Source organism: Calidris pugnax, unplaced genomic scaffold (assembly GCF_001431845.1).
Source record: "Calidris pugnax isolate Ruff unplaced genomic scaffold, ASM143184v1 scaffold27, whole genome shotgun sequence".
In the NCBI taxonomy this organism is placed as follows: Eukaryota; Metazoa; Chordata; class Aves; order Charadriiformes; family Scolopacidae; genus Calidris; species Calidris pugnax.
The window spans coordinates 13,007,653-13,034,152 of NW_015090893.1; the positions used below are offsets into that span (position 1 = coordinate 13,007,653).

General features: G+C 52.7%; 1 protein-coding gene across 3 annotated transcripts in view; it reads left to right on the top strand.

Moving 5' to 3' along the window:
• Positions 1-26,500, top strand: part of FLT4 (fms-related tyrosine kinase 4) — a 63,601-nt gene that overhangs the window by 28,814 nt on the left and 8,287 nt on the right. For all 3 annotated transcript variants that reach the window (XM_014948217.1, XM_014948218.1, XM_014948216.1), the window contains exons 3-25: positions 3,376-3,650; positions 7,863-7,975; positions 8,870-9,032; positions 9,278-9,417; positions 10,108-10,276; positions 10,969-11,086; positions 11,714-11,865; positions 12,592-12,754; positions 14,399-14,543; positions 17,133-17,241; positions 18,308-18,667; positions 18,905-19,051; positions 19,692-19,823; positions 20,087-20,193; positions 20,495-20,630; positions 21,436-21,540; positions 23,032-23,145; positions 23,384-23,472; positions 23,765-23,912; positions 24,357-24,451; positions 24,920-25,042; positions 25,452-25,563; positions 25,945-26,044. In XM_014948217.1, the coding sequence (XP_014803703.1) occupies positions 3,376-3,650; positions 7,863-7,975; positions 8,870-9,032; positions 9,278-9,417; positions 10,108-10,276; positions 10,969-11,086; positions 11,714-11,865; positions 12,592-12,754; positions 14,399-14,543; positions 17,133-17,241; positions 18,308-18,667; positions 18,905-19,051; positions 19,692-19,823; positions 20,087-20,193; positions 20,495-20,630; positions 21,436-21,540; positions 23,032-23,145; positions 23,384-23,472; positions 23,765-23,912; positions 24,357-24,451; positions 24,920-25,042; positions 25,452-25,563; positions 25,945-26,044 (3,315 nt within the window). The remainder of the gene's footprint in view (positions 1-3,375; positions 3,651-7,862; positions 7,976-8,869; positions 9,033-9,277; positions 9,418-10,107; positions 10,277-10,968; positions 11,087-11,713; positions 11,866-12,591; positions 12,755-14,398; positions 14,544-17,132; positions 17,242-18,307; positions 18,668-18,904; positions 19,052-19,691; positions 19,824-20,086; positions 20,194-20,494; positions 20,631-21,435; positions 21,541-23,031; positions 23,146-23,383; positions 23,473-23,764; positions 23,913-24,356; positions 24,452-24,919; positions 25,043-25,451; positions 25,564-25,944; positions 26,045-26,500) is intronic.

Here is a 26,500-nt window from a genome sequence, read left to right on the forward strand (position 1 = left end):
AGTGATGTTTTGATCTAAGCATGTGGCAGAGCAGGACAAAGGGACTGGTGGCCACATGGACAGTGCATCTTTTATGAGCTTCCATCCCGAGGAGGAAAAAGAATATTGTGAATCTCTGCTTTCATGCCCTCGGCAGCCTGCGCTGGGGGAAAGCAGAGAGCTTGTGCTTTCCGGCTCATGAATATTGGAGCAGAGCCCACAGGAGCCGGCTGCACAACAGCAGAAACCTCCGGAGGGATCAACTTGGTCCTGGCTGTGCCAGCCCAGCCATCCCCTCCCATCCTGCAGGTGCTGAGCACTCAGGTGGAGAGGGAGCATCACCCAGCCGTGCTATTTAGAAAAAGGGAGAAGGACAAGGTTGTCCTTTGCTGCCCAGTGACTTGTTAATAGAGCTGACTCGCAGATGCTTGCGGACGCACAAGCCCTACTCTGGCAGAGAGGAAGTATTTGACCCTGGAGCCCTCTTGGCTCCTGTGGAGGAAATGAGCACCGTGGCAGGGCTGAAGGAGCATGAGGATAAGGCGATGCCCCACCATGACTTCTCTGGAGCAGTGTCCAGGGACACACAATACCTGATGCTCTTTCCTACACATGTGTGACTGCTGTGAACATCCTCCGTGGTGCTGAGGAGGGACCTGTCTTATCCCAGCTAAGCCACAAAGCCACAGCTAGCTTTGCCCATCATACCACGCTTGGGAGCTTCAAAGAGGATTGAAGAAAAGTGGTGCCAATTGTAACATCTCCCTTGAAGAGCATCTGTCCTGAAAAGATTTAGGAAAACAGCTGTGGAGAAGCCTACAGTGCATCTGTTTCCAGCTGGCATCAGCAGGCTCCATCGCCCAGAGGCACATTATCACAGAGCTGAAGGAAAACAACTTGGGAACAAATCATCGAAGGTGACAGATAGGAGGGAGGGAACCATCCAAAACTGCTGCCTGGACCTTTCCCCAAATGCAGAGGGTAGATCCAGAAATAAACCCAAGCAAGCCTGGCATGCCCTCATCCCTGCTGCCTTCTGGTCCTCTCAACACCCCAACGATGCTAACTTGGACATGTCCTAATGCCTACACCTTCTCTGTCCCCACTGAATCTGGTCGAGCAGCTCACGATGCGAGGAATGCCTGAGTTCAGAGCTGCCCGCAGGCTGGTCGGCAGGTCTGTTTGTGCTGGCCCATCCGTGTTTATATAAATACGTGTCACTCAGCTACTGCTAGCCTTGATGGTTAATAAAACAAGTGGATCTGATAATGCGTGAAAATCCCAGTAGGTAAACAAACAGAAAGTGGAAACGCTGGAGACTTGTACAATTGCCCTGCTCCACGTGGAGCGCCAAAAATGCCTGAGCAAAGGCAAAGAGCTTTGGGGCTCCTCTGCGCAGTTGGGGTCTGAAGCTCTAGGGTCTGGGCTGAGAGCAGGGACAGCCTCACGGGCTGCACCCAGTGCAGCAGAGCAATGGGCACGGCAGAGGCCACTGAGTGTTACTGCTTTGGTGATCAGATTTACTATTATTTTTCTCTGTGCATGCATAGGATGGGAAAAACCCGAAATCCAAGCGTCTTATTTTATTGAAGTGTTTGTGAGATTCTGATTCTTTGGAGAAGCCTGCCATGATACATGGACATAAGCTGCTAGAGCTGTGCTTCTAGTCCTGCCTCAGGGACCAATGGCATTTTTAGTGAAGGCAGAAGTTCGAGCTGGGTCAGAGGGGCTGCGTGGCTGTCCCCAAGGGCACGTCACTGCCTCCAGAGCCCTTGTGCCTGGTGACAAGGGGAGACTGTGGCACACTGTCTCCAAACTCATCCACAGCAAGCTGGGCAGCGGGAGCTGGAAGAGAGCACGTTCTGCAGGAAGATACATCAGCTGCTGAAGACAAACACAAAGGGGCAGGTCTTTTCCCCACACTTGGACAGAAATCCTGTCCTCATTGCGTCTGAGCCATTGTGCCTCCAATGGCACCTTATCTGGCTTCCTCCTTGCTGTCCCTTGCTGTCTGCATCCAGCTATTGGTGACGGTCACAATCTGGCTGTGCTTAAAAGCATCTGCCCACGGAGCTGCCCTGGCAGGACCCTGGCAGAGGAGCTGCTTGTGCCAACATGCATATTCCCAACTTGCATAATAGATGAACCCAGTTTCCCCTAATAGAGCAAACGGTGCTGACAAAAGGCCATTTTTTACCCCACAGCTGTCTCTTGCGACGTCTTCTTTTTTCCCTTTTTTTTTTTTTTTTTTTTTTTTTTTTTTTTTGCACATTCTTTAGTGACTTTCAGCTACGCTGGCAAACTTTCAAGCGGGGACTAGGCCTTCCTCTGAAAGGGGCTCTGATTTCACAGAAGGAAACTTCCAGCGTGGAATAAAAGCTTGTTTTGTTTGTAGTAAACAAGCACAGTTATAGCAAGCTATGGTGGCGTGTGCGTGCATGTGCAAGACCTCCCGCTCTGGAGATCCTCGGCTATATATAAATGCACACGTGCACGCTCTGTCTGGGGGTTTCTTGAAGTTCCTGGACTTTTTCGTTTGCCTTCGGGCTGCTGGGGAGCAGCCTCTGCAGGTCCTACCCTCGTAGGGACATCTGTAGCGCAGTGTCTCTGCAGAGATGGGAAGGGGCAGTAGCCCTGGGGCAACCAGGGGAGGGTGCTGGGGGGTTGAAGGGGCTGCAGGGTGCTGTGCAGAGCAAGGGAACCCCCTCCCACAGCAGCAGGGAAGGAAATAGAGCTGGCAGCTGGACAGGTCATCAGCTGAGCCTCCCCTTGTTTTCTTCTCGCTGTCTTTTATCCCTGACTCCCTCCTGCTTTTCTCTTTCTGGTTTTCCTTCCAGTCTGCTCTCCTTCCCTCGTTCTCCTTCCCACTCCATTCATCACACCACAAGCCCCAGCCCAGAACTGCACTGAGCCAAGGGAACTCATCACATCTGTGTGTTTTCTTAATAGCTCTGGACCCTTTTAATAACAAGAGGGAATAGAGAATAAAGAATAAATGAAGCCTTTCCTTCAGGGTCCTATGTGGCTCCCTGTCCAATACCAGTAGGACAAAGTCACTAGAGGGGGAGACCTGCTTACGAGTGAGCTGATATCTTAGAGCCTAGCATGGCCGGAGAGGTGGCCTGGGGAAGGGAACGAGCCTGTGCTTGCCCAGCAATTAGTCAAGCTGTTTGCCATCTCCTCGAGCCTGTTTTTCTCCTTGGAGGATGGCTGTTCTCTGTGTCACAGCCCAAGAGCGGTGGCTGGCTGGGCCACGTGCAGATGTGCACAGAGCCACACAGGGCAGTTGTCCTGGCTTGAGGTAAAACAGAACCAATTTTATTATCAGTAAATTAAATCCCTACCACGTTCACTCTGCTTAGCCCAAAGCTAACTCTCCTCTTTGCCCACGTCTAGAGGCCAGCACCCCTTGGAGTGGTCGTGGCCTGGAGGCAAGGTGGACCCTGCTGGGAAGGAGAAGGAGACCGAGTTGGTGGCCTCAACAGCCCCCAGCAGCGGCCGGGCAATCCGAGAAGAAGACTGCGAGGGGACTGGCACGAAGCCATACTGCAAAGTCCTGGTGCTGACGGAGACCCAGGCGAACGACACGGGTTACTACCGCTGCTATTACAAGTACATCGATGCCAAAATCGAGGGCACCACAGCAGTCAGCACCTACGTGTTTGTGAGAGGTAAGAGCCATGCAGCCGTGTGCACCTTCGGGCTGGGGGAGCTCAGGGGCAGACTGTGCACCAGCATAATATCAGAAAGATTAAAAACCCCAATGTGGCCTCCCCAGCCTCCCGGGGAAGAGCGTGGCTGCTGCAGGTTCACGGAGGGGGACAAGTGCTGGCTCCCTGTGCTTCAAGGGAACCAATATCCGTCCACTTCTGGGGGATGGAGGCAGCGCCTGGGATTCAATTACGTCCCGGCCCGGGGGGCATCGCTCCAGCCGGGCTGGAATGTAGGAATTTAAGGAGTGAGAGCCAGGCCTCAGAGACGCTCCACTGCTAAAAAAAGCACAAGAGTTAGCTTCTGGGCAGCTGGGGACTCTCCGAGATGCTAGTGGCTAGGAATGATAATGTTCAGTAAAGCTGAGACTGAGAGAGGGAGAGGAGGAGTGGTACTAACATGCCATGTGCAGCCTCCTGTACCCAAGCTGGATGGCCCTGGAGCCACTCAACCGTGGCAGACCCAGATCCTTCTCTCCTCACTGCCTGTGCAGGGGCTGCCCACGCAGGCAGGGTTACAAGACTTCTTTTGCAGAAGGAGGGCTGTCTACTAGGCTTGCAAGTAGAACCTCAGCTCAGCAAGTGGCTGTGCGGCCAATACTCGGCTTCTCCGTACCCCAGGGGCTCCTCCTCCGCTGTCTCCCCCACTGCTCACAGCACTCTCCAGCAAGATAAATGAGCACTGTCCCCTGGAAACAGTTGGCTGAGCTATTTCTCTTTCCGCCCCCATTTATTAGTTGGTGCAGTTGTCATGAGCCAGGCAGGTCATGACATACAAGATGCATTTTTCACAAGTCCCAGGGCAAAGCCAGATTTGCCTCTGCAACTATGCGGAGAAAAATGCAGGGGCAAATCAGAAAAGCTGGGCAGCTGCTGGAGAGGAACTGGGGTCTTTTTGGGCAATTGCCTCCTCTTCCCACGGGCTCTGCTGCCCATCCTAAAGGACAACAGAGCTTCCCCATATCCCTGGCATCTTGGGCAGAGGTGTTCAGACACTTTAGAATGGTGTGTTGGGATGGAGGCAGAGTGCTTCTTACACATGCTGAAAATGAGTCCAACCTAACAGGCTTGTAAGGTTGCAAGAGCCTCATTTTCCATGTGATCCAGCAAATGCTACTTCCTTTGCCTCCTCGTCCACCTTGTCTCACCTCCAGCCTCATCTGCAGCTCGGTAACTGGCTCTGCTAAACAGGAGAGCAGCAAGCGTGCACAGGCAGTATAGCTTAGGGGGCAATAAATCCCACGCTGTCAGGGCCCATGGGACTCACAGCGTGTGTGCAACAGATCCAGCCAACACCTCGCAGCGTTGCTGTGCACATGGCTACACAGCATAAGTTCATACTTGTTCCAATCAGGCTGTGCCCTGTTATGGCTATCAAACATCCAGGAAACCTCAGAATCCGCCTTTCCAGACAGGACAGGCTTTCAGGCAGGAGAAGGGACATGTCAGGAAAGCCCAGACACACAGTAACCGTAGCCATTGCAGAACATCCAGATAAAGCCCTGGCTGTTCCCGCTGAACTGGGCTGCAATGTGAAACTGTCCCTTGAGAGCTTGGAAGGGCTGATGTAAGTGTTGGGGATATTTGGAGGCAGCATGATCAGACCACAGATTTATCCATCAACCTCATTTCTCATGTTTAGAGCTTGGTGGAATTGCCAGGAACAAAATATCTCTGCTTGGCTGGAAAAATGGGTTCTTATGTATTTTACCTGCAGCTCAGTTCTCAAATGAACTCTCCACATATGTGTCTCATTTCCCATGTGTCTGGTTAGGTGTGTATTTTATTACAGCTACAGATAGTACTGTAAACATACAGAATGCCTCATCAGGGTGGAATAGGATGTGTACAGTCCCCATCTCATAAGGCTTAGCATATATTAATGAAGAAGATGCTAAATTATTCCCATCCGACCCATTAAGACAGCCTTACAGAAAAATATGTGATGTGGTCAGAGAGGGGAGTTAGTGCATGAATCACAAGCTCGTTGGCAGCAGGACCAGCCCAGTAAATCAGTTAGTTCTTGGCTGCCATTTAAGCTTGGAGGGGACCTCATAGTTTCTTACCTCTGGCAGTTATGTGCCTCCTCCCTCTCACGTGCCCACAGCTCGGGAGGAGAATGAGGAACATGTTCACACTCAGAAACAGATCTTTGATTTTGGAAGACAGCAATCTTGTGGCAGCACAACACTGAGGAAATAAAGATAAGAATTCTCTGGGGAATCCGTATTTTCGTAAGAGCTGACCAACACGTTTTCTGTGCATGGCTTGTTTCACCCTAAGCTGTAAAAAAGAAGCGCTTCACCCAGAGTAGGTCTTTGCAGCTTGACTATCGGTAAAGCAACAGCTTTACTGATTAAAAATTAAAGGAATTTCCTTATGCACATAACAATGGGAGTACTGCGCTGGATTGAGTTAGACCCAATGTGATTTGAACAGCAGGATCCCCAAGTGGGCATCATTACCAAATTAGGTCTTTGCAGCATGACTATTGTTGAAGCAACAGCTTTACAGATCAAAAATTAAAGGAATTTCCTTATGTACATAACAATGGGAGTACTGGGCTGGATTGAGTTGGGCCCAATGTGATTCGAACAACAGGATCCCCAAGTGGGCATCATTACCAAATTAATCTTTGGTTTGTCATTTTAGATGGGCAGCTGTAGGGGTTGGGTAGCAGAGGGAAAGAGCCTCAGATTGGACAAACAGAGGAACAGAGGTCCTCATGCCACAGTCACTTTAACTCAATGGTATAGGGGTTGGGTAGCAGAGGGAAAGAGTCTCAGGTTGGACAAACAGAGGCCCTCATGCCACAGTCACTTTAACTCAATGGTTTAGCTATGATACAGGTGAATAAAGAGTAGCCTTTAGGGCCACTGGGATCATTTGCTCTGATTCCAGCATACCAGAATCCATAAGATTTCCCCTAGCAGGTCCCTGGGACAGCCCCACCACCTCCTTATGGAGCCCCCTTTGCCCAGGGGACAGTTTGCATTGACAAAGCCAAACAAGACCACATGCTGGATGGACGTTTCCAGAGACATGACTCTTACAGAGGAAAGATGTTGGCTGGAACAGACACCAGAGACAGTAGGGCTGAGTCTGTATACACAACATCCCGTGAGGTATGTGTCCCTGCGGAAACAGGCGGGTAGGAGCTGATATTTCAGAAGAGGTCATCCGTCAGTGAGGCACTGCCAGAGGACACCAAGCAGCCTTGTAATTTGTTGTCTCTTCTTCCAATTTTTTCGAAGATTTTTTGCATCTTGAGCTCACCAGCTCTTTCTGGTGTATCTGAGAAAGAACTAGAAATGGGGTCCATGCTGCCCTGTTAGTTTGCCATCTCTTTGGGGCTGGGTTGGACTTTCTGCTCTGTGTCTGGATGGTGCCTGGCACGATGGGTCCTCTATATGCTGCCATCAACTCCCTTCCACGGTGGAGCCCTGCTTGGGCTTGTCTCATTTGGCACAGGCAGCTCAGGACGGGACAGCCCCTTCTTCAGACGCTTTGCTTGGTGCTGGCTCCACGTGGAGTTTGATGTAACACCCCTGGCCTTGCAAAGTTGTTTCACTGATTAATTTTGGGTGGTTTTGCTCTTCCTGTCAATATTTGTGCTTGCAGCAGTTGGAAGGCAGCGGGGTGGCAGCCCTGGAAAAAGCTCAGCTCATCTATTTATCTGCCGGCCGGGGTGGCTGCAGGATGACATCTGCATACCATTCCGCTGCGGATCACTTCCTCGCCCTGGAAGGTCGCGCTGCTGCTGCTGCACCAGGGCAGCACAGCCCTGCGCTGTCCCTGCCGTGGGGCCACCACACACAGTCACCACCTGGGCAGGCACTGAGCCCAGGACAAGACCTGATCAAACCCAGGCAGAGACCTTGAGGCAGCCAGGAAAGGGGAGGTCACTTCCAGCACTGCCTGAATGTCACAGAAGTGCCACTCTGTCGCTATGGTGTTTGGTGCAGAGGAGGCCACCTCGGCAGCTCCCTCAGCATTCCTGAGCTCCAGGTGTCTCCTCCGACTGCTGGACATTGCTGTCCAGCTCAACACCACTCCCTCTGGCAAGCTCATGCTGTGTTAAAGAAAGCCAGAAAGTGTTCTTTTATTCTGGTTTGTCCCTCTTCCCAGTTCTTTTCTTGCCTCTCTTTAGTTGTTCTTGTATCTCTTCTTCAGATTTTGAACAGCCATTTATCAACAAGCCGGAGACCCTCCTCATCAGCCAGAAGGAGAACACTTGGGTACCATGCCTTGTGTCCATCCCAGATCTTAACGTCACACTCATCTCGGTGAGAGCTCGGCCAGTGGGAGACTCTGGACTGACACGTATCGCATTTGTTCTGCATTTGTAATTGCCTAAGTGGAAGTGGGACAGGCACTGCCAGGAATGGAAAATGCATGGGATACATTTTCCATGGAAAGTACAAGCCACTGGCTTCCTCGTTTTATTTGCTGGTTGAAGCTGTGCTGTCCAGTTCCCTTGGGCAGACCCCACGGGTTTCCTGCCAACCTTGCTTCTCTTCCCTGGAGCTCCATGAAACAAAACAAGACTGTTTTAATCCCATTTCCCCACAGCATCCCCTCTTTGCTCTGGTCTCTGTGATCTACAAACTCTCTAGGTGATTGGCACCCCCACAAGGGAGGAGGCTGCAGCTCTGGGGCTGATGACTAAAAACAACTCTGTTATCAGTTTGCTTGTGCCTTTTTTTTTCTTTTTTTTTTTTTTTTTTTTTTTTTTTTTTTTTTTTTACAATGCAAATACATCCTTCCAGGATGAGTGTTACTATTGTACAAAGGCCTCCAGGGACACTCTGGGGGCCAGGGGCCTTTCCCTTGCCCGGGAAGGACACTACCCAAGGTCAGCACTCATCCCGGTGGGGCTGATGTTTGGGACATCAGCATCAGTTTCCTTAGCTATCACTAGAAGTTTCCATTCCTGGAAGTCTCTGGCCCACTCTGCAGACAGGGAGCCTTGTGGTGCAGGATACGGCTGCTCAGGGTATGGGGGGGCTGCAATTCCTAGATGACAAACCCTCGGGGGGAGAGGGCGGGAGGCCAGCACAGCATGAGGCTGCGTCGTTTCTTCCCACAAAAGGGATGTTAGCCAACGTAAAGCCTGGAAGGGGTGGGGTGGGAATGTTGTTACCCTCTCATTTCAGTTGGCAAAATGTTGATTTTTCCAGCAAAATGCCCTCATCCACCCTGACGGGAAAAGCACTTTCTGGGACAACAAGAAGGGGGTGCAGGTACCCACACGCTTGATCAGGGACTCCTTGTTTGTCCTGTGTGAGACTGTCATCGACAAGAAGGTCTTCAAATCCAATTTCTTCATCATCCATATAGCAGGTGAATATTTGGGAAGGTGAGGGGGCGGCAGTGTGGACGACTCTGAAGTCCATGAGTGTGGAACACAGAGTTGTTATGGTCTTCTCTAGCTACATAAACTCTGCATGGTGCTTAAATCTCTACTATGTGCCAGACTGAGATAGACCAAGCAGCAGGAGATCAAACCCAGGCCTCCTGTAACTGCAGAGTCTGAGTGAAAGAGTTAATAGATCAGAAATGTCTTTTTATTGCCTCTTCCACACCAGGGAACGAGATGTATGACATCCAGCTGTACCCCAAGAAAGCCATGGAGCTGCTAGTAGGAGAGAAGCTGGTCTTAAACTGCACCGTGTGGGCCGAGTTCAACTCTGGCGTCCACTTCCAGTGGACTTACCCTGGCAAACAGGTACTAGCAAACAGAGCGGCTCCTGGTGTGCTGAACCACATCCCTCTGACTCGTCCCCTCCTGCCCCTTCATTGTTCCTCTTCGCATCATTGGGAGGGCTCTGCTTCATGATCCTGATCGTGCTGCGGCCTGGATGTCTCGGTCAGAGTGCTTTCCCATTTTTCTCTCCTGCAGCAGAAGGCAGAGAGAGGGAAGACCCCTCTTCCTGGCAGAACCGAGGTGTTATTGTGCTCCTGGGCAAACACTGGCTTATTTTCCACCAGTGCAAACCCAGAGCAAACATCCTTGGCTTAAAAGGAGCTGTTCTAGCCACACAGCCCTGGCTACCAAGAGCCTGTGAGGAGGTCCTTTCCAATCCAACCAAGAGGTTGTAGCCTCTGGCTCTTGTGAAGTGAGACAGAGGAGTCCCCCGAGGGCATCACTCTGTTCACGTACCTGTAGGGCTCCCAGCCTGGTTACTGGGCTGCAGATCAGAGCAAAACATGTGCTAAACTCTGACCCCAGCCTCAGGCAGTCAGTCACGCAGGACTCATCGCCTTTCCATCCCTGAGGATAGCAGTTAGTGGTGGAGAGAAGCCTGTCCAGAGAGGGACAAGCACCGGGCAGCAAGAAGCGCAGATGTGAGGAGCCCATCTGCACACCCCATCCCGTTGATATCTTTCATCCCCTTCTCTCTGCCGTCTCCCGCAGACGCGGCAGGCAGTGATGGAGGCCGAGCGTCAGTCCCTGCAGACACACACAGAGCTCTCCAGTATCCTCACCCTCCACAACGTCACCCAGCAGGACCTGGGCAAGTACACGTGCACTGCCACCAATGAGGACCAGATGCTGGAGGAGAGCACCGACATCATCGTGCACGGTACGGCACCTTCCAGTCCCTCGCAGAACCCCAGCCAGAGCCCAGCTGCAAGCAGAACAATCCCCAGGCTGCTTCGGCAGTGCTTGGCCCAAGGATCAGTAGAGGGGCTCCTGCACCTCCATCCCACTCTGCTTTAGTGAGACCCAGCCCTCCTCCAGTCCCTCAGCCCTTCGGCACCCCAGCACCACACTGGGAGCACAATCACAGAAAGAGAGATGCAAATACCAAAGTGGCCCAAATGTCAGTGGGATGGCAGGACACACAGATCTCATGGCCCTGTGGCAGATGCAGTGTCCCTGTAGTGTGGCTGGCACCAGGCACCATCAGCACTGGGTGGCTGTCACCTGGCAGCAGAAAGTCATGAGGCAGCACGGCTTCCCTGTGGCCCTGATGGCTCCCAACAGTGCTGGCATGTCTGGCTCTGCCTGGCACCCACTCCCTTCTGCTCCAGGGTGGGGGCTTGCTGGGAACAGGGATGTGGAAGAGGGGCTGGGTGTCATATGGGCAGATGGGACAATAGTGGATTTTGCTTATTTTTACTTCATCTTTTCAGAGAAGTAGCCGTTTTCAACTGCACTGCCATAACACCCTGCCTGTCCTTGGTTCTTGCTGTTGGGCCCCATGGGGAGTAGCAGAGCTTGGTGACAGCCTTTGTGCTCTCCTCTCCTCCATGCTCAACTTTTTTCTTACAGAAAAGCCCTTCATCAATGTGGAGTGGAGGAAGGGCCCAGTGATAGAAGCCACTGCAGGAGATGAAGCCGTGAAGCTGCCAGTGAAAGTTGTGGCTTACCCCCCGCCAGACTTCCAGTGGTAACGCATCTTTCTTAGCCTGAGCTACCTTCTCTCCTCCTTCCCTCTGCCAAGTAGGGAATCGTAACCCAGCCTCCTTGCTAAGTCTCTCTGTGGTCAAGATTGTCCCAAATACCGCTTTTTTTCCACCTATGGGGGTCATTTTTCCCACCTGCCCTGGCTCTCAGCTGCACAGCTTGAGATGGGAGGAGGTGAGGTCTGGGGGAGAAGCAACAAAGGTCCTGGCCTGGCTTGGCAGCTCTGTGCTGTCTGGAGGGGACAAGTGGAGCTCCCACAGGAGCTGCCCCTCTTGTCCCCGTGCAGTGGGATCATGGCTGTCCAGCAGACCAAGAGAGTGGGCCAGGTTGTGCACCATATCGTGCTGCACCACTTCCAGAGCTGATTGGGAGCTTTGCACCTGCACAATACTCAGGGCAGAGCAACGACATCCTGAACCCCACACACATCCATACAACAATGCACAGACCTGTCACTCAGGTCCAGGGAAAGCCCAGGGGTCTTTCTCTGGTCCCCAGCGCTAGCAGGGGGCACCCTGACTGTGCTCTAGTGGGGACCAGCAAATCCCTGCCCAGCCACCAGTGGGACACTTCCTCCCCATGGCTGCATTTTCTCTCTGCCTCCCCGCAGGTACAAGGATGGGAAGCTAATTCCCAAGCAATCTCAATCTTCAATGCAGATCAAGGATGTGTCGGAGCAGCACGCTGGGACATACACCCTGGTTCTGCGGAACAGGCTGGCGGGGCTGGAGAAGCGCATCAGCCTCCAGTTAATCGTCAACGGTAAGAGAAGGCCAGGGCTGGGGCCAGGGGGAGAGTGCTGAGTCCATGGCCCCAGCCTTTGGGCTGCTCCGAGACCAAGTCCCCATTGCTCTCATAAAGCAGTTGGTACCTACATCATCTCCTTCTCCCCCATTGCTGAGTGATGCTCTGGTTACAATGAGGCTGGTTCCTTGTGGCCTGGGCAATACAGCAGTTTTGTTCCTGGCTCCGTCACTCTGGGCAGGATATGTCCTTGCTTAGGAGCCATTTCCCAATTGTCATTGGAGCTGCTGCTGGGGGTGACCCTGTCCGATGCAGACTCGAGGGTAGGGCAGATGCAACACACATGGAGCCTGGATCTGGAGCAGTTCCTCTGGGTGGGAAGCTCCCAGGGAGTTTTCCCCTGGCAGAAACTGGTCCCTGTTGTGCAGGAACCAGCTGCCAGCATAAAAAGTGCTGGAAGGGCACTGCCGCTTGGAGATTTGTCTCCAGCAGGCTCTGTAGCCCTGTGCTGGGGGCTCCCAGACAGTGCTTTTGAGCCCTTCAGCATCCAGACAGTCACACTCTGCAGAGGAAGGAGAAATGATGTCACTTGAATCTGCCTAAGTATAACCTGCTGTGCCTGGCAGCCCTGAGCTCCCCAGGAGTCGCCCTGAGAGCCACAGTGACCTGGGAAGGGCTGTGCCTGGGCTGGGGATGCAGCAGCTGAAACTGCAACCACTCACGTTGTCACTCTGATCCTTGCAGTTCCTCCACGCATCCATGAGAAGGAAGCCTCTTCCCCCAGTATCTACTCCCGGAGGAGCCCCCAGGCCCTCACCTGCACGGTCTATGGCATCCCGGCACCAGAGGTGATCCAGTGGCAGTGGAGGCCATGGATGCCCTGTCGGATGTTCTCCCGACGCAGCCTGTAAGTGCCATTTCTTCCAACACCCATGTCTTAGCAGGGCAGCGGCATGGCATTATGGGTTCCTTGGGCACCGTGGCTGTGTCCTCTCTGTGGCCATCTCTCTTCTGCTCTCTCAATCACAACATGGGAAGAGGAGGACAGCACCGATAGCTCAGAGCACCGTGCACCCGCTCACCCTGTGGAGAGGCAGAGCAGACCCCACTGGAGACATTTGTGTGCCTTGTGGGAATTTTGCCCAGCCTGGCTGGTCCCACACACCCAGGGCTTCCACAGCTTCCCCTGTGTCCACAGCCATCTGCATCTGGCAGGGGATGCTCATGGCCCAGCCATATCTCACAGTAACTGCAATAGAACTGCTCACCACTGTGCTAATGGGGAAACTGAGGCAGATTGCAGGAGAAATTATCACAGTCCCTTGTTGAGACCCTGAGATGGCAGCTTGAGGCTCACCCCATTCGTACTCTAAGGTCCCTGTGATCTGTTGGTCTTTCATCTTCCACTGGGTAGTGATGGAAGCAAAAATGCTCACAGGCAGGGAAGAAGAGCTGCTGCGTGTGGAGAAGAGTTGCTGAATCTGGGGGAAGTACCAGATCTCTGCCAGCTGCCAGGACGGTTTGCCAGGAGGGTGTTTGTGCAGGCAGCACCAAGAGATAGGCAGGAAGGGTGCGTGCCCACTGCCTGTGCCCTGGGAAGCTGGGGCAGCACCAGGCAGGGCTGCAATGACATTTTTTAGCAGCAGCCTCACAGGAAGAAGGAAAAGGGATGCTGTGGAGTTGTAGCCAGAGCGGTCAGGGTGGAGGACATCAGGGTGCCTGGAGGAAGCCAGGTCCAGCAGTCCTGTACAGGCTGTTGCCAAGCCAGGGACACCAGAGAGCTCTCCATCGCATGCAAGTGCACTGTGGCCCTGTCAGGAAGCAGAGGGGCCCATGAATTATGAGCACTGTCTCCCAAGGCCACCGTATTTCTGCCTAGCATAGCTCCAGAGGATGCAGGAGGCTTCTTTCTAGCTTCCTGTTGTTTACACAGCTCGCCGATGTGCTCGCCCCGCTGAGCGCTCTGCCCCACACTGCCAGCGCACACCCTTGCCACTGCTCTTGGGCACTCAGCTCCCCCGTGCTTCCTTGTCACCATCTCCTTGGGATGTTTTCCTCCTGGTAATTGTTGAATCAGGGGCAGCAGGAGCACCTTTTGGTGCTGCCCCATAAGCTCTCCAGGCCAGCACTCAGCCAGTCCATGACGTCCCTGACCCACAGTTGCAGCAGGGATTTAGGGCCTTGCTGCTGAGCAAAGGGGCATCAAGAACTGCCCCAGGCACACATGAACCAATTTCACCCCTGCCTATCTCCACCTTTAGCAGGGAAGGATGAAACCACAGACCTGGGGGTGAAGACACTGCCTGGGACACCAGTATCTCTTCCCTGCCTCAGTTGTCACTTCTACAGATGTTTGCCTCGCTTGTGATCCTGGAGCACCCTTGTAAAACACATTAGAACTGTGTAACTGGAAGACACAGGAAATTTTGCAGGGTTAGAGAACAGGGACATCATCTCTCAGACACAAAGCTATTTTTGCTGCTTTCTGCCCAGCTGATCCTCTCTCCATCTCTCTCCTCTTCCTCCTGCTCCTCCCCATCTGCTGGATTAGCAACAGCCGGCACCGGGCAGCAAGGCGCCATCAGCGGGACCGGATGCCAGAGTGCAAGGACTGGAAAGATGTGTCACAGCAGGACGCGGTGAACCCCATCGAGAGCATTGACACCTGGGTGGAGTTCGTGGAGGGACGGAACAAGGTGAGGTTGATAGCCCCAAGCCCATCCTGGAGCGGGGAGCTGGAGGCAGGCACCCTCGGAGGGATCCTTTGCAGTCAGCCAGCAAAAGTGGCCTGAAAAGAAGCCTGGCAGAGAGAGATTTGGGGAGGGCTTCACACCTCTGCTTCTAAAGTAAACCATCAGCGGCTGTTCCCAGCTCTGGGGCTGCACAGTACCAGGCAGCCCCGGGGCGAGGGAGAGCTGTCATCTTTGAGAAATTACCCTGCGTCCAGAGAGGCTCCCGCTGGGGCTGACTGTGCAGGAGGGTTTGCACCGATCACTGTTGAACCCAGGGCACCCAGCAAAGGAGGGCATGGGGGACGTGCGCTGGGGGGGGCTCCCGTGGCCATTTCTGAGCATTCCTGCTTGAGCTGTTTTCAGAGAACCAAACCCTGCAGAGCAGCCTGGGCAACCAGGAAAGGAGAGCAGGAATCACACACCGACCAGGAAATTTCTGGCCTTGGGACATGCATGTGTGTAGCGGGGCATTTCATCCAGGTGTCCCCATCCCGGTGCGGTGAGAGTGGTATGGAGATGCTGGTGTCCATCCGCTGCATGTTTGTGAGGGAGAGCACGTGTGCCCCACAGAGCCCGCTTCTCCATCACAGCGTTTCCTCTCTGGAAGGAACATTTCTCTCTCATTGCAGCGTGTGACCCACCAACAGCCAGACGCTGCCTGTTTCTTTCTGTCTCTCTGGTAGCCGCGAGTGTCAGGTCTGCGCCATGACGGGGTTCCTGTTCCCGCTGGTGTCGGGCACCAGCCGCTCACAGAGGGATGCAGAACAAACAAATGGGCCCCTGTTTCCGAAAGTCACTTCCTGTTTTCCTACACACCTCCAAAGGCACTTCCCGTCCCCTGGCCTGGCCGGGAGTTCGTCACTCTGCCAAAAGGGTGGCAGGGACAGATGCTGCTCCTCCCAGAGCAGCTGAAGGGAGAGGCAGGGATTGGTGTCCCTCGGGGAGGCGAGCAGCAGTGGTGGGCGCTCCTGAGTGAGAAGCCTTTGTGTCCCCCTCCAGTTGTGACTCTTGATCCCTTTTGATCTTTCCCTTTTTCCGTTGTTCCTTGTCCCTCTTGTCTTCCTCCTATTCCTCAGCTGTGTTCTTCTCATTCCATCTATTTGGTTGTAACTGTCCTGGAGGTCCAAATTAGGTTGTGCAGCCCAGGGATGTGCAAGAGTGCTGAAAGAAGAGAGCTCTTCCACTTGCAGTGGGATGCTATGTCCTCAAATCTGCTTTCTCTTCCCTCTCCTTTCTGCCTGTCTTCTCTTACCATCCTCCTCTGTCTTTTATTCTGTCCAGAACGAGCCACCGGGTGCGCAGTGCACAGCCATGCACTGCAGACAGCAGCATGATGTCAAATCCAGGAACCCCAACTCAAACGTAACAGTGCAGATTAGAAGGAAAATCCCCAAGAAACAGGAAAGGCAGCACACAAAAGTGCCAGCAATAGAGTCACTTCAGCTGTATTGAGTAACCCCAAGAAACGGAAAAGGCAGTGCACAAAAGTACTAGTAATAAGGTCACTTCAGCTGTATTGAATATGCACTGAATGAATGACTGTTCCTTCTGATTAACACAGGGTAATACATTGCCACTTAGAACGGAAATGCTGCCTAAAGTCTATGGGATGCATAGTAAAGGCAAAGCAGTCTCCCTGTAGGAACACCATATGTTTGCATTTTAAATCCCTCTCATTAGAGAGAGTTTTTGCATGGGATTAACATGTCATTCAGACTGGGAGGGAGGAGTAACCTGTGCTTCAAACTGCAGATCTCCTCTAAGGGGAGTGCTTGTAACACATTTGGCAGTTCACATGTGTGCCGTGCAAGCCGCTGGGAGGAGGAGAGCAAGCCTGGCTCCCCAGCTGCCTTTCCTGGCTTATTTGGAGGCAGCATCTCCTGGGTCTGTGCTCCCAGGACAGCAGCAGCCTGGCTGTTTGCCCGATCTCAGTCACAGGGAAGGAGGAAGAAGCTTTTAGGACCATGTCTATGTGCACTTGGAATTTAAAGGGAGAAGATGACAGCTTGTCCTGAATTGATGAGAGCTAGAATGCTTTCACGGGTTTGATTTCCCCTTATGGATAAAAGGAGTGCTTGCAGGTCTGTAAGTACCTGTAAACTCCACTGAACTCTGTGGGACACTAAGTAGTCACTTAACTGCAGAGGGCTCAGGGAATCAAAGCTTCAGTGTCCTTTCCCTTTCTCCCCACTGTTATAAAGCATCATATTTGTGTCCCCCTTGCTGGGCAAGGCCTGTCCCCATGGTGACCTGAAGGACTTAGCAAGAAGTTTGCTCCCACAGAGAAGCATATATGCTGGCTGGGGTCCGTAAAAAGGAGCAGAGATCAGGAATAAAACCATGTTGCTGTTGCTAGAGCCAGCAGATGAGGTTTGAAATGCACAAAGAGCTCTTGAATAAGGGGCTATTTTTGCATAACCTTTTCCCAGGTACAGCTGCCATCTGGGGCCAGGCTGTCTGTGTGCTTTGCTGTCTGCCAGAGAGCAGCACTGATCCTAATTCTCTTCCCTGTGGCTCTTTCTAACTTCTCCTTATGCTCTTTTCCCCCATCAGACAGTCAGCAAACTGGCCATCCAGGAGGCCAACGTCTCAGTCATGTACAAGTGTATCGCCTCTAATAAAGTGGGTCGAGACGAGCGGCTGATCTACTTCTATGTGACCAGTGAGTACTGCAGACATCCCTTCCACCTCAATCAGCTGAGTTCTCTGCTCGAAATAGGCAGAGTCTAGGGACCTGTCGAGTCCTGTCATTCACAGTTAGCACCTTAAACAGTGACTGGGAAGCCAGCAGGAAAGCAGGGCTACCCCAGAGCTCTGCTGAGTGGCAAAAGCCTGGAGCCCTGGCAGCAGATCCCAGAACCACAGCACAGGCAGAGCTTGGCAGGCACTGGGGATGAGCCGGGCTGTGCCTAGGTCCTGGAGCAGCTCTGGCAGGTCCTGGGCTGGGGATGTCCTGCTGGCTAAGGCAGCTCCCTGGGCTGGGGATGTGCCTGGTCCAAGAGCATCCTCTAGTGGCACTGCCCGCCCCGCTCCCAGGCAGGGTCCTGCTGGCCTGAGCCCCTCGGCAGGGTCCCTGCGGATTGTGGTGGTGGGAGGAAGCTGAGAGATGGCAGTGTGGGCTGGAGTCACAGCCCATATGGGGCTGCATAGTCTTCCTGCCAGTGGTACCCCGGGCCGGTGAGAGTCTGTCCTTGTCCCCTGGGGACAGGGAGCCTGGCAAGGACACTGCAGAGGCTTATCTTCATGACTCTCTGGACAGACCCCAGAAGCCTGGGCTCATGGCCCTCATAGGTAGTACCTGTGCTGTGAGAGCCACCAGCTTTTGCGGAGGCAGATGAGCATCTGCAGTCACTGCTCCAGTAATGCTCTGCGTGTGCAGTGGTCCAGCCTGGCTGTGTAACCGCCTGCACATACAAAAGCAGGGACATCTGCAATCCAGAATCCTGCAGCTGAGCTGAGAGCAGCAACAGCCTAATTCAGGCTTGTTTGATTTGTGATCCCATCCTAATTTGACCCTGGGACTTCAGCATATCCCTTAGCACTCTCTGGGTGCAACTTAAGCTGTTGGTCACTAGAAGTTTGCATGTCACAGTTCTGCTCTAGATTGGTTTCCTTCAGCCTGGCTGAGAACAGAGGAGTCTCAGAGAGCTGAGACGAGGAGACAATTTCATTGTGTCTGGCAGCTCAGCCATGGAAACTCATTCACATGTTCATTTCCTTCCTGAAAGCCATTCCAGACGGGTTCGAGATTGAGACCCAGCCCTCGGAAGAGCCCATAGAGGGGCAGGACCTACAGCTGAGCTGCAACGCTGACAACTACACCTACGAGAACCTGCAGTGGTATCGGCTGAACCTCTCCAAGCTCCACGATGAGGAGGGCAACCCCCTCGTGCTGGACTGCAAGAACGTCCACCTCTATGCCACCAAGATGCAGGGGGAGCTGCGCTTCCAGCCCGACTCCAATGATGCCACCTTGCTGCTCACCATCCCCAACATCTCCCTGGGCGAGGAGGGAGACTACGTGTGTGAGGTGCAGAACAGGAAGACCCGGGAGAAACACTGCCACAAGAAATACATCTCTGTGCAGGGTGAGGGTCCACAGGGCAGGCGGGAGTGACAGAGGAGAGCTGGTGCTCTTGTTGCCATCAGCTTCCCAGGGGAAGCCATGCAAGCAAGCTAAACTCAAGGTGGCAAAGGCAGGGCACCTGGGTTCTCAAGACACCCTTCAGCAGGGGTCAGAGACCCAAAGCCCCCCAGGAACACAGATATTCTTTGATCAATCAGTTTCCCGTTTTCCCCTCCTCCTCTTTGTGCTGCTCCTCCAGCCCTGGAGATCCCCCGCCTCAAGCAGAACCTGACAGACATTTGGGTGAACGTCAGTGACTCCATAGAGATGCGCTGTAAGGTGGACGGCAACCACGTTCCCGAAATCAGCTGGTACAAAGACGAGAAACTGGTGGAAGAAGTGTCAGGTACAGTGGGCTGGGGGTGAATCAGAGGCATCATATTTGGCTGAACACTGTTGGGTTCTGAGAGGTGATGTGCCCAGGCAAAGGCCCCTGTTCTCTGAATTGGCTGAACTCTGGTTTTAATCATGTTCTATTCCAGTTTGATCCAGTGTCACCAGCCAAGTCTATGCCCTAGGGCCTGGCTCAGCACTGTCTGTGCATGTGCACAGTTCAACTGGAGAGCAGAGAAAGAGAGAGAAATCTTTCATCTTCTTACTCCCAGCCCAGTGCCAGGCATCTCTGCTCATGCAGGGACCAACCCAAATCCCATGGAAGGATCCAGGTGCATTGCAAAGGGAAAGGAACAGGTCCTGGAGCTGAAGCAGAGGTTGACACACCAGCTGGACTGCCTGGGCACCACCCCCATCCAGTGTTGTCTGTGGGGGTTTTGTTCTCTCTATACACTGTCTGTGGAAGGCTCTTCCAGGGTATTTTGGGAGCCCCCAAACCCCAGAAGAGAGCCTCTACCAGCTGGTGCAATTTCATTCCGCCATCTAAAATGAACCAGCCAAAAAATAGGAGCCTCATTTTGATCCTGAATGAGTGCAGTGTACTAATCTCCACATCCCTGTGAGTGACCACCACAACCCTCTGTGCCTTACAGGGATCGACCTGGCAGACTTCAACCAGAGACTGAGCATTCAGAGGGTGAGGGAGGAGGACGCTGGGCTCTACCTGTGCAGCGTCTGCAACGCTAAGGGCTGTGTGAACTCCTCGGCCAGTGTCTCCGTGGAAGGTACCAGCAGCCACGACACCCCTGGGGACGAATGGGTGGATTAGGAGCATGGCCAAGGTCCCATGTCTCTTTCTTGTGACACCAGGAGGCAGTGAAAGCCCCTAGGCCTTGCTGGTGGCACGGTGCTCTCACGGGAGGATCATGTTTAGCTCAGGCAAACACACCTCCCCAGTTTCCCCACAGCCTGATCGTGCACAAGGGACAGCTGAGGTGGGACACGGAATGGGAATCTCTGAAGCTACCATTTTCCTCCTGTCCCACAGGCTCTGATGACAGGACCAATGTGGAGATTGTCATCCTGATCGGGACTGGGGTTATCGCCGTTTTCTTCTGGATCCTCCTTATCCTCATCTTCTGTAACATCAAAAGGGTATGTGACTGTCTTTGCCCCAGGGCAGGGGAGGTGGTTTAGTGGGGCTTGGGGCAACACCGTTGCTGTGATGTGGGGCTGTATGACAGCATCCACTAAAAAAGGTTATCATGGGATGCTTCAAGGGCTCTCACTGCCAAGGACAGGGCGCATAAGGGCTGTGGTAAAGGAGGTGACAGCAAATGGCCTTTGCCAGGGGAAAGCAGGTCAAGGCAGGTGAAGGAACCCAATCCCCTCTGGGAGTCAGCACCCAGTGCAGGGAGGGCATCTCCTCACCCTCTGTGTTGGCTGATTCCTGCAGCCTGCCCACGCAGACATCAAGACGGGCTACCTCTCCATCATCATGGACCCTGGTGAGGTGCCCTTGGAGGAGCAGTGCGAGTACCTGCCCTATGATTCCAGCAAGTGGGAGTTCCCACGAGACCGCCTGCGCCTAGGTGAGCCAGACCCCCTCCCTGCCACTGCGCGCTGCAGCCAGGGCTGCCCACCAGCCCTTCAAACTCACCCTCCAGGTTTCTTACACATCTCTGTGTGTTTAATGCCTTCTCTCTGCCTCAAGCTTCCCATCTTCTTCCCCAGGCTGTCCCTAAAGCCCAGCTGTGCCTGGGAAATCTCTTTGGGTCTGACTGCGGACAGATCTGAGCCAACTGGAAGCCCAGACTCTCCCAGTATACCCTCACAGGTATCACTGAGGCCAGGAGACCTCTGGGAATGCTTTGAAGCCCATGCCCATATTCTCTAACCAGCAATCTGGACAGAACGGCTCAGTCCACAGCAGGCACCCCAAGTTCAGGACCACTGCATCCACTGTCCTCCTCATGATGAGACATCCGCTTGTAGTCTCTTCTGTCTGTCTGGTAGGGCTAAAAGGGCTGCACACTACCTTTGAGACACAGAGCAGTGACATTAGCCCTGGCTGCTCTGCTGCAAGGTGTCACATTTACCTTTCCCACACGCTTTGCACGAGGGCAACAAACAGCCCCTCACTTCTGCAGGGCCATTTCCTTCCTCTGCTTTGTCCATGCCAGCTCTGTCTCAGTTCCTCCCATCATCCTTTCTCTTATTCTCACCGACAGAGCAAGCAGCCACCTGGGAAGGGCACAAGTTCCACTCCTTCCTTTTCCTTTATGACCTTTTTTCTTTCTTCTTCCCATGATTTCCTGTTGGGTTTTTTGTTTTTGTGTTCCATTCTGCATGTGCTGCACCTGCCTTCCCTCACGCTGCCTCTTTCCTTGCCCATAGGTAAGGTGCTGGGTCATGGTGCCTTTGGGAAGGTGGTGGAAGCATCAGCGTTTGGGATCAATAAAAGTAACAGCTGTGAGACCGTAGCAGTCAAAATGCTGAAAGGTATGTGGGCAGCAAAGCATAATATGCAACCTGAGTGGACAGCAAAGGATCTGCCAAGGAATCTCTGCTCTTAAATGCCTGTCTTTGGTATAAGGCGTTTTTTAAGGCCCTGGAAAATGTTTTCTCTCCCACAAGCACTCCTGGGTACTTCTGCCTGAGCCAGACCTGAGCCAGGGAAGAGGAGCTGGACCAAGCCTTTTAATTTATGGCTTTCTGGCCTCAACACAGTTGATTCTCTTGGTGTCCTCCCATGGATGCTTTAGCCCCATTCAGCTGCACCGGGAGGCAAGTGGCAGAATAGACAACAGGGACTTGGGGAACTCAGCTTTCAAGGAAATTTAGCTGTCTGCAAAGGCAAAGAATGAGATCTGTCTCAGAGGATGAGCAAGAATCCAGAGCCCCTCTTTGGCAGGTCACTGAAGGAAGTGTTGATCCCAATTGCCTTCTTCCAAATGTGCCTGTTTATGGGCCAGGTCCAGAGCTGGGCAAGGAAGCAGGTTGCAGCTCTTACCTAGCTCTGAGGGCTGCCTTGGCTTTGCATCCAAAGCCTGGTCAATCCAGAGTGAGATTTTAAGCTTTTATGACCATGCTTTGAAAGAGGCATCCAGAACATTAGTCTGTAATTTGGTACCCAACAAAATACCAAGGCAGTCTCTGGTCAGCAGTGGCCTGTATGTTGAAACCGAGTCATGGCTCATTTCAGCAGTATTTACACTGCAAGTGTACAGATGATCTGCACAGCAATTGCAGAGGGAAGCCTGGCCATGCAAGGTTGCTTTACAATCCTTTGAGGCATGGCTGTCACCTGGCCCATCAGCTGCAGCTCAAGAGGATGCTTCTGTCTCTCAGACTATGTTTAAAAATTCTCAAGTAAGGCAAAATGCCTATGGGGAAGCAGAGAAGTATGAAAAAGGCACATAAAACCAGAGAACACGCCCTGAGGGTAAAACAAAGGATCAAGAGTTGATATGAATTAGGCACTTGGAGAGAAAATGTGGCACAGAGAGCTGGCAGACGCACAAGACTGTGTTTGCTATTGGAGAGGAATCATAAAGATATTCTGGGTTTGAGCTGAGACAGTTCCTATTTTCAGTCATGACCAAAAGACTCAGACCCTTTTGTTTCTAATTTTCCTTCAAATTGTTTTATGGCTTGTTGTCTCTGTCAAACGTGTGCATCTGTATGTAAGCCTCAAGTGAACTTCTTCCTTGCACAGCTATCACAAGGACAAACATGTTGGGCACAGGTTGTGTTGTCCTTTGCACCTGCAAAGGACAACACAAAGCACCCTACGCAGTACAGCAGGGATCCTGGGATCTCCAGACAAGGCTCTGACATTTCATATGGAAACATGCAATAACAAAATGTACCAAGGCTTTGGGGTCACAGCCTCCTCGGCAAGGCTCACAATAACACTCTGATAAGAGAAGGGTGGTGAGGGGGAGTGAAAAGCTGTGAGGAAGCATCATGACATGGTCTGTGTGTTTCCAGAGGGAGCTACCGCAAGCGAGCACAAGGCACTGATGTCAGAGCTGAAGATCCTCATTCACATCGGGAACCACCTCAACGTGGTGAATTTGCTGGGTGCCTGCACCAAACCCAATGGTAAATATCAGAGGGCAACAGGCTATGCCTGCTCCCAGGGATCAGTGCTCATCCCCTGTGCCCTTTCTGCTGGCCACATGTGTGACCACAAGGACACGTGGGGAATGTTATCGGTGTGTCTGTGCACACTTCAGCAGGTGCCCCATCTCAGCGGGGCTGCACAAAACATGACTCAGGGCAAATTCTGACCATTCCAAGCCTTCACCTCTTCCCCTGACCTTTGGTGTCTTCTTGCCAGGTCCACTAATGGTTATTGTTGAGTTCTGCAAGTATGGAAACCTCTCCAACTACCTGCGAACCAAGCGGGAAGGATTCAGTCCTTACAGGGTAAGTAGCTTCCTTTGCTCCTAGGGACCTGTCCCATGTCTAGGGAAGGAAGATGCGTAGCCTGAAACATGATGTGACAATGGAACAAAGACATCCTCTGTCTCGCAGCAGATCAACTTTACACAGTGATCTTGATTCATATGCACATCAGGGAAGTAATTTCTGCTATGGAAGATAGGTGCTTCCAGGCCAGAATTACAGTCTAAGAACAGGAAAAGTCTGTGCAGCTCATGGGTGCAGGGGCTACAGTGTGTGTTGCCTGCTGAGGTTTTTGTTTTGGTCTCCTTGCCAGGAGAAGTCTCCCAGGCTGCGTATTCAGGTCCAGTCCATCGTGGAGGCAGTGAGAGCAGACAGGAGGAGCCGTTCTGGGACTAGCGACAGCGCTATCTTCAACCGCTTTCTGATGCACAAGAGCCAGACAGCGCAGCCGATCCAGGAAGGTAATACTGCAGCCTCAGCAGTGGCTCCTCACCTGGGCCACCAAAGAAATGCCAGACTTGACTAACTTGGGGAAAGGCTAGGGCACAACAGTGGGGAGCTGGGATTCCCTGTGGATTTTTTAAGTCTAAAGAAAGGAAAATTGAGGGGGATCTCAGTGGGTCATCCCTTGGACTTGGGGATGCAAAGCCCCATCCCACCCTGTTCCCCACAACTCTGACCAACATGTGCTGGAGGCTGGACTCACTCTTCTCCCACCTGAGCACGTTCTTGCCATGTGCTTTTTGCCACCTAAGCGGAAAATTCTAGAGGGGAGCTGGTTACTCCAGTTAGCACTGGGGATTGGCTGTATCTCACCAAGGAGCTGGTTGTATCCTACAGTCCTGGAGAGAGGCAAGGACAAGAGACCGCTCACTGTCTAATCATTTTCTTGTACTGTTGGACAGTGGATGACTTGTGGCAAAGTCCCTTGACCATGGAAGACCTGATCTGCTACAGTTTCCAGGTAGCACGTGGCATGGAATTCCTGGCATCCCGAAAGGTGAGTTCACCCTTTCCTTTGCTCCCCTCTTCCTTTGTGCATGCCTGAAGGCCTGCCTACAGCCGCTTTACAGGTGACACAGAGAGAGTCAGTGACCTGCTTCACGTTTCTTAGGAAGTCTGAGGTAGTCCTGTGTACACAAAGATGGGAAGTTAGTCCTCTTGCACTTCATCCTCTCCCTAACCATCCCCTTTAGAAATTTTTATCTTTAACTCCATCCCACTTTCACCATTCCCCCATTACAGCTCAGGTTCGCAAGGCAGGTGTGCTCTGCACTTTCTGATGGTGGTTCCTGTCCCTCTGATTTTGCCCCTTCATCCCCTTTAGAAATGTTTATCTTTAACTCCTTCCCACTTCCACCATTCCCCCATTACAGCTCAGGTTCGTAAGGGGGGTGTGCTCTGCACTTTCTGATGGTGGTGGTTCCTGTCCCTCTGATTTTGCCCCTTCCTCTTTGTGTGCCCTCAGTGCATCCACAGAGACCTGGCTGCTCGCAATATCCTGCTGTCAGAGAACAACGTGGTAAAGATCTGTGACTTTGGCCTGGCCCGGGACATCTACAAGGACCCTGACTATGTCAGGAAAGGCAGTGTGAGTGCCATCTTCTCAAACCCTGTATAGATTAGGTCCCCCCTGAGGTGTTCATAAACTACTCTGGGGCTGGAATAAACTGAGAAATAGATGAAAAAGAAGGAGCTTCTGTAGCTGGCCAGGAACCATTGGCCCAGTGATGTATGTGCTTTCCTCCTCCCTCACCAGACCTCTGTCTCCTTCCTTCTGCCCCTCAGCCTGTCATTTACTTATTCTTCTTTCTTTATACTCCTTCCTTCCCCTTTCAGTGTCTCTTTCCCTCCCTCTGGCCTAACCAAACCTCCATTTCTCCATGGAGAGAGGAGCAGGGCTATTGGCTCTAGTTTCCTTTCATCCCGTTGCTACAAGAAGGGCTGTCCTGGGATATGTCCCTGACTGAACACTTATGCCTTGCCTTTCCCTCCTGCAGGCCCGTCTCCCACTGAAGTGGATGGCTCCAGAGAGCATCTTCGACAAGGTCTACACTACCCAGAGTGATGTCTGGTCCTTTGGGGTCCTCCTCTGGGAAATCTTCTCACTAGGTGAGTGCTAATGAGGGTCACACGCTGCTGAGGGAGAGAGAACCTCTCTTCCCACATAGAAGCTTGGGGGGTGAGTCTGAGCAGGAGGCTGTGACGCCCTAAAGCATGTCTAAGGAGTGATGGGAAGAGAAGTCAGTGTGGGCAAAAGGAATATGGAGGCCATATCCACCCACGGGAACAAGGTGGTGGGAGACAGGCGTGCAGAGGCAGCATCCTGCTCACTGAGGCAGAGGAGCCTGTCTCAGGAAACACCAAGGACTTGGGCTGTGTATGAGAAGTGACCACATCTCCCTGTGTCTTGGGAGGGAGGACAGTCCCAGGGAAAGAAGTGGTTTCTGATGGCACATTTCATGTTCCCACCTCTCTTTGCATCTCCTTTAGGGGCATCTCCATACCCTGGAGTCCAGATCAATGAGGAGTTCTGCCAGAGGCTCAAAGACGGTACCAGAATGAGAGCCCCAGAGTACGCCACAGCAGAAATGTGAGTCAGAAACCTCACGTATCCCAGCACAGGGCAGGACAGGCCCCTTTGTGGGATGGTAGAAACCTCCCAGATCCCAGCACAGGACCCTCTGTGGGATGCAAAGACTTTTTAGCCGGGATGGGGGATAAGCCAACGTATCCTTCACACCAGGCATCTGCCTGAAGGGCAAGCCAGATGGATTCAAATGCAGGTCAGAGGTATCTAGGAACATCAAATTCCTTGTATATACACACTGGGATGGTCTTTAAGTGGACAACATGCTTTCCCACTCTGGAGAGTATCAGCGCTGTCCAAATTAGCTCCTTGTTCACTGTTATATTCAGTGCATAATGAACCAACCCCCTTCCAGTAGGTCCACATGGCCAATTTGCTGGGGGGTGCCAAGCTTTCCTTCACAGTGCAGGTACCATGTGAGTGGGGGCTGCAGAGTGGGGCAGGAAGGGGTTCTGTAGC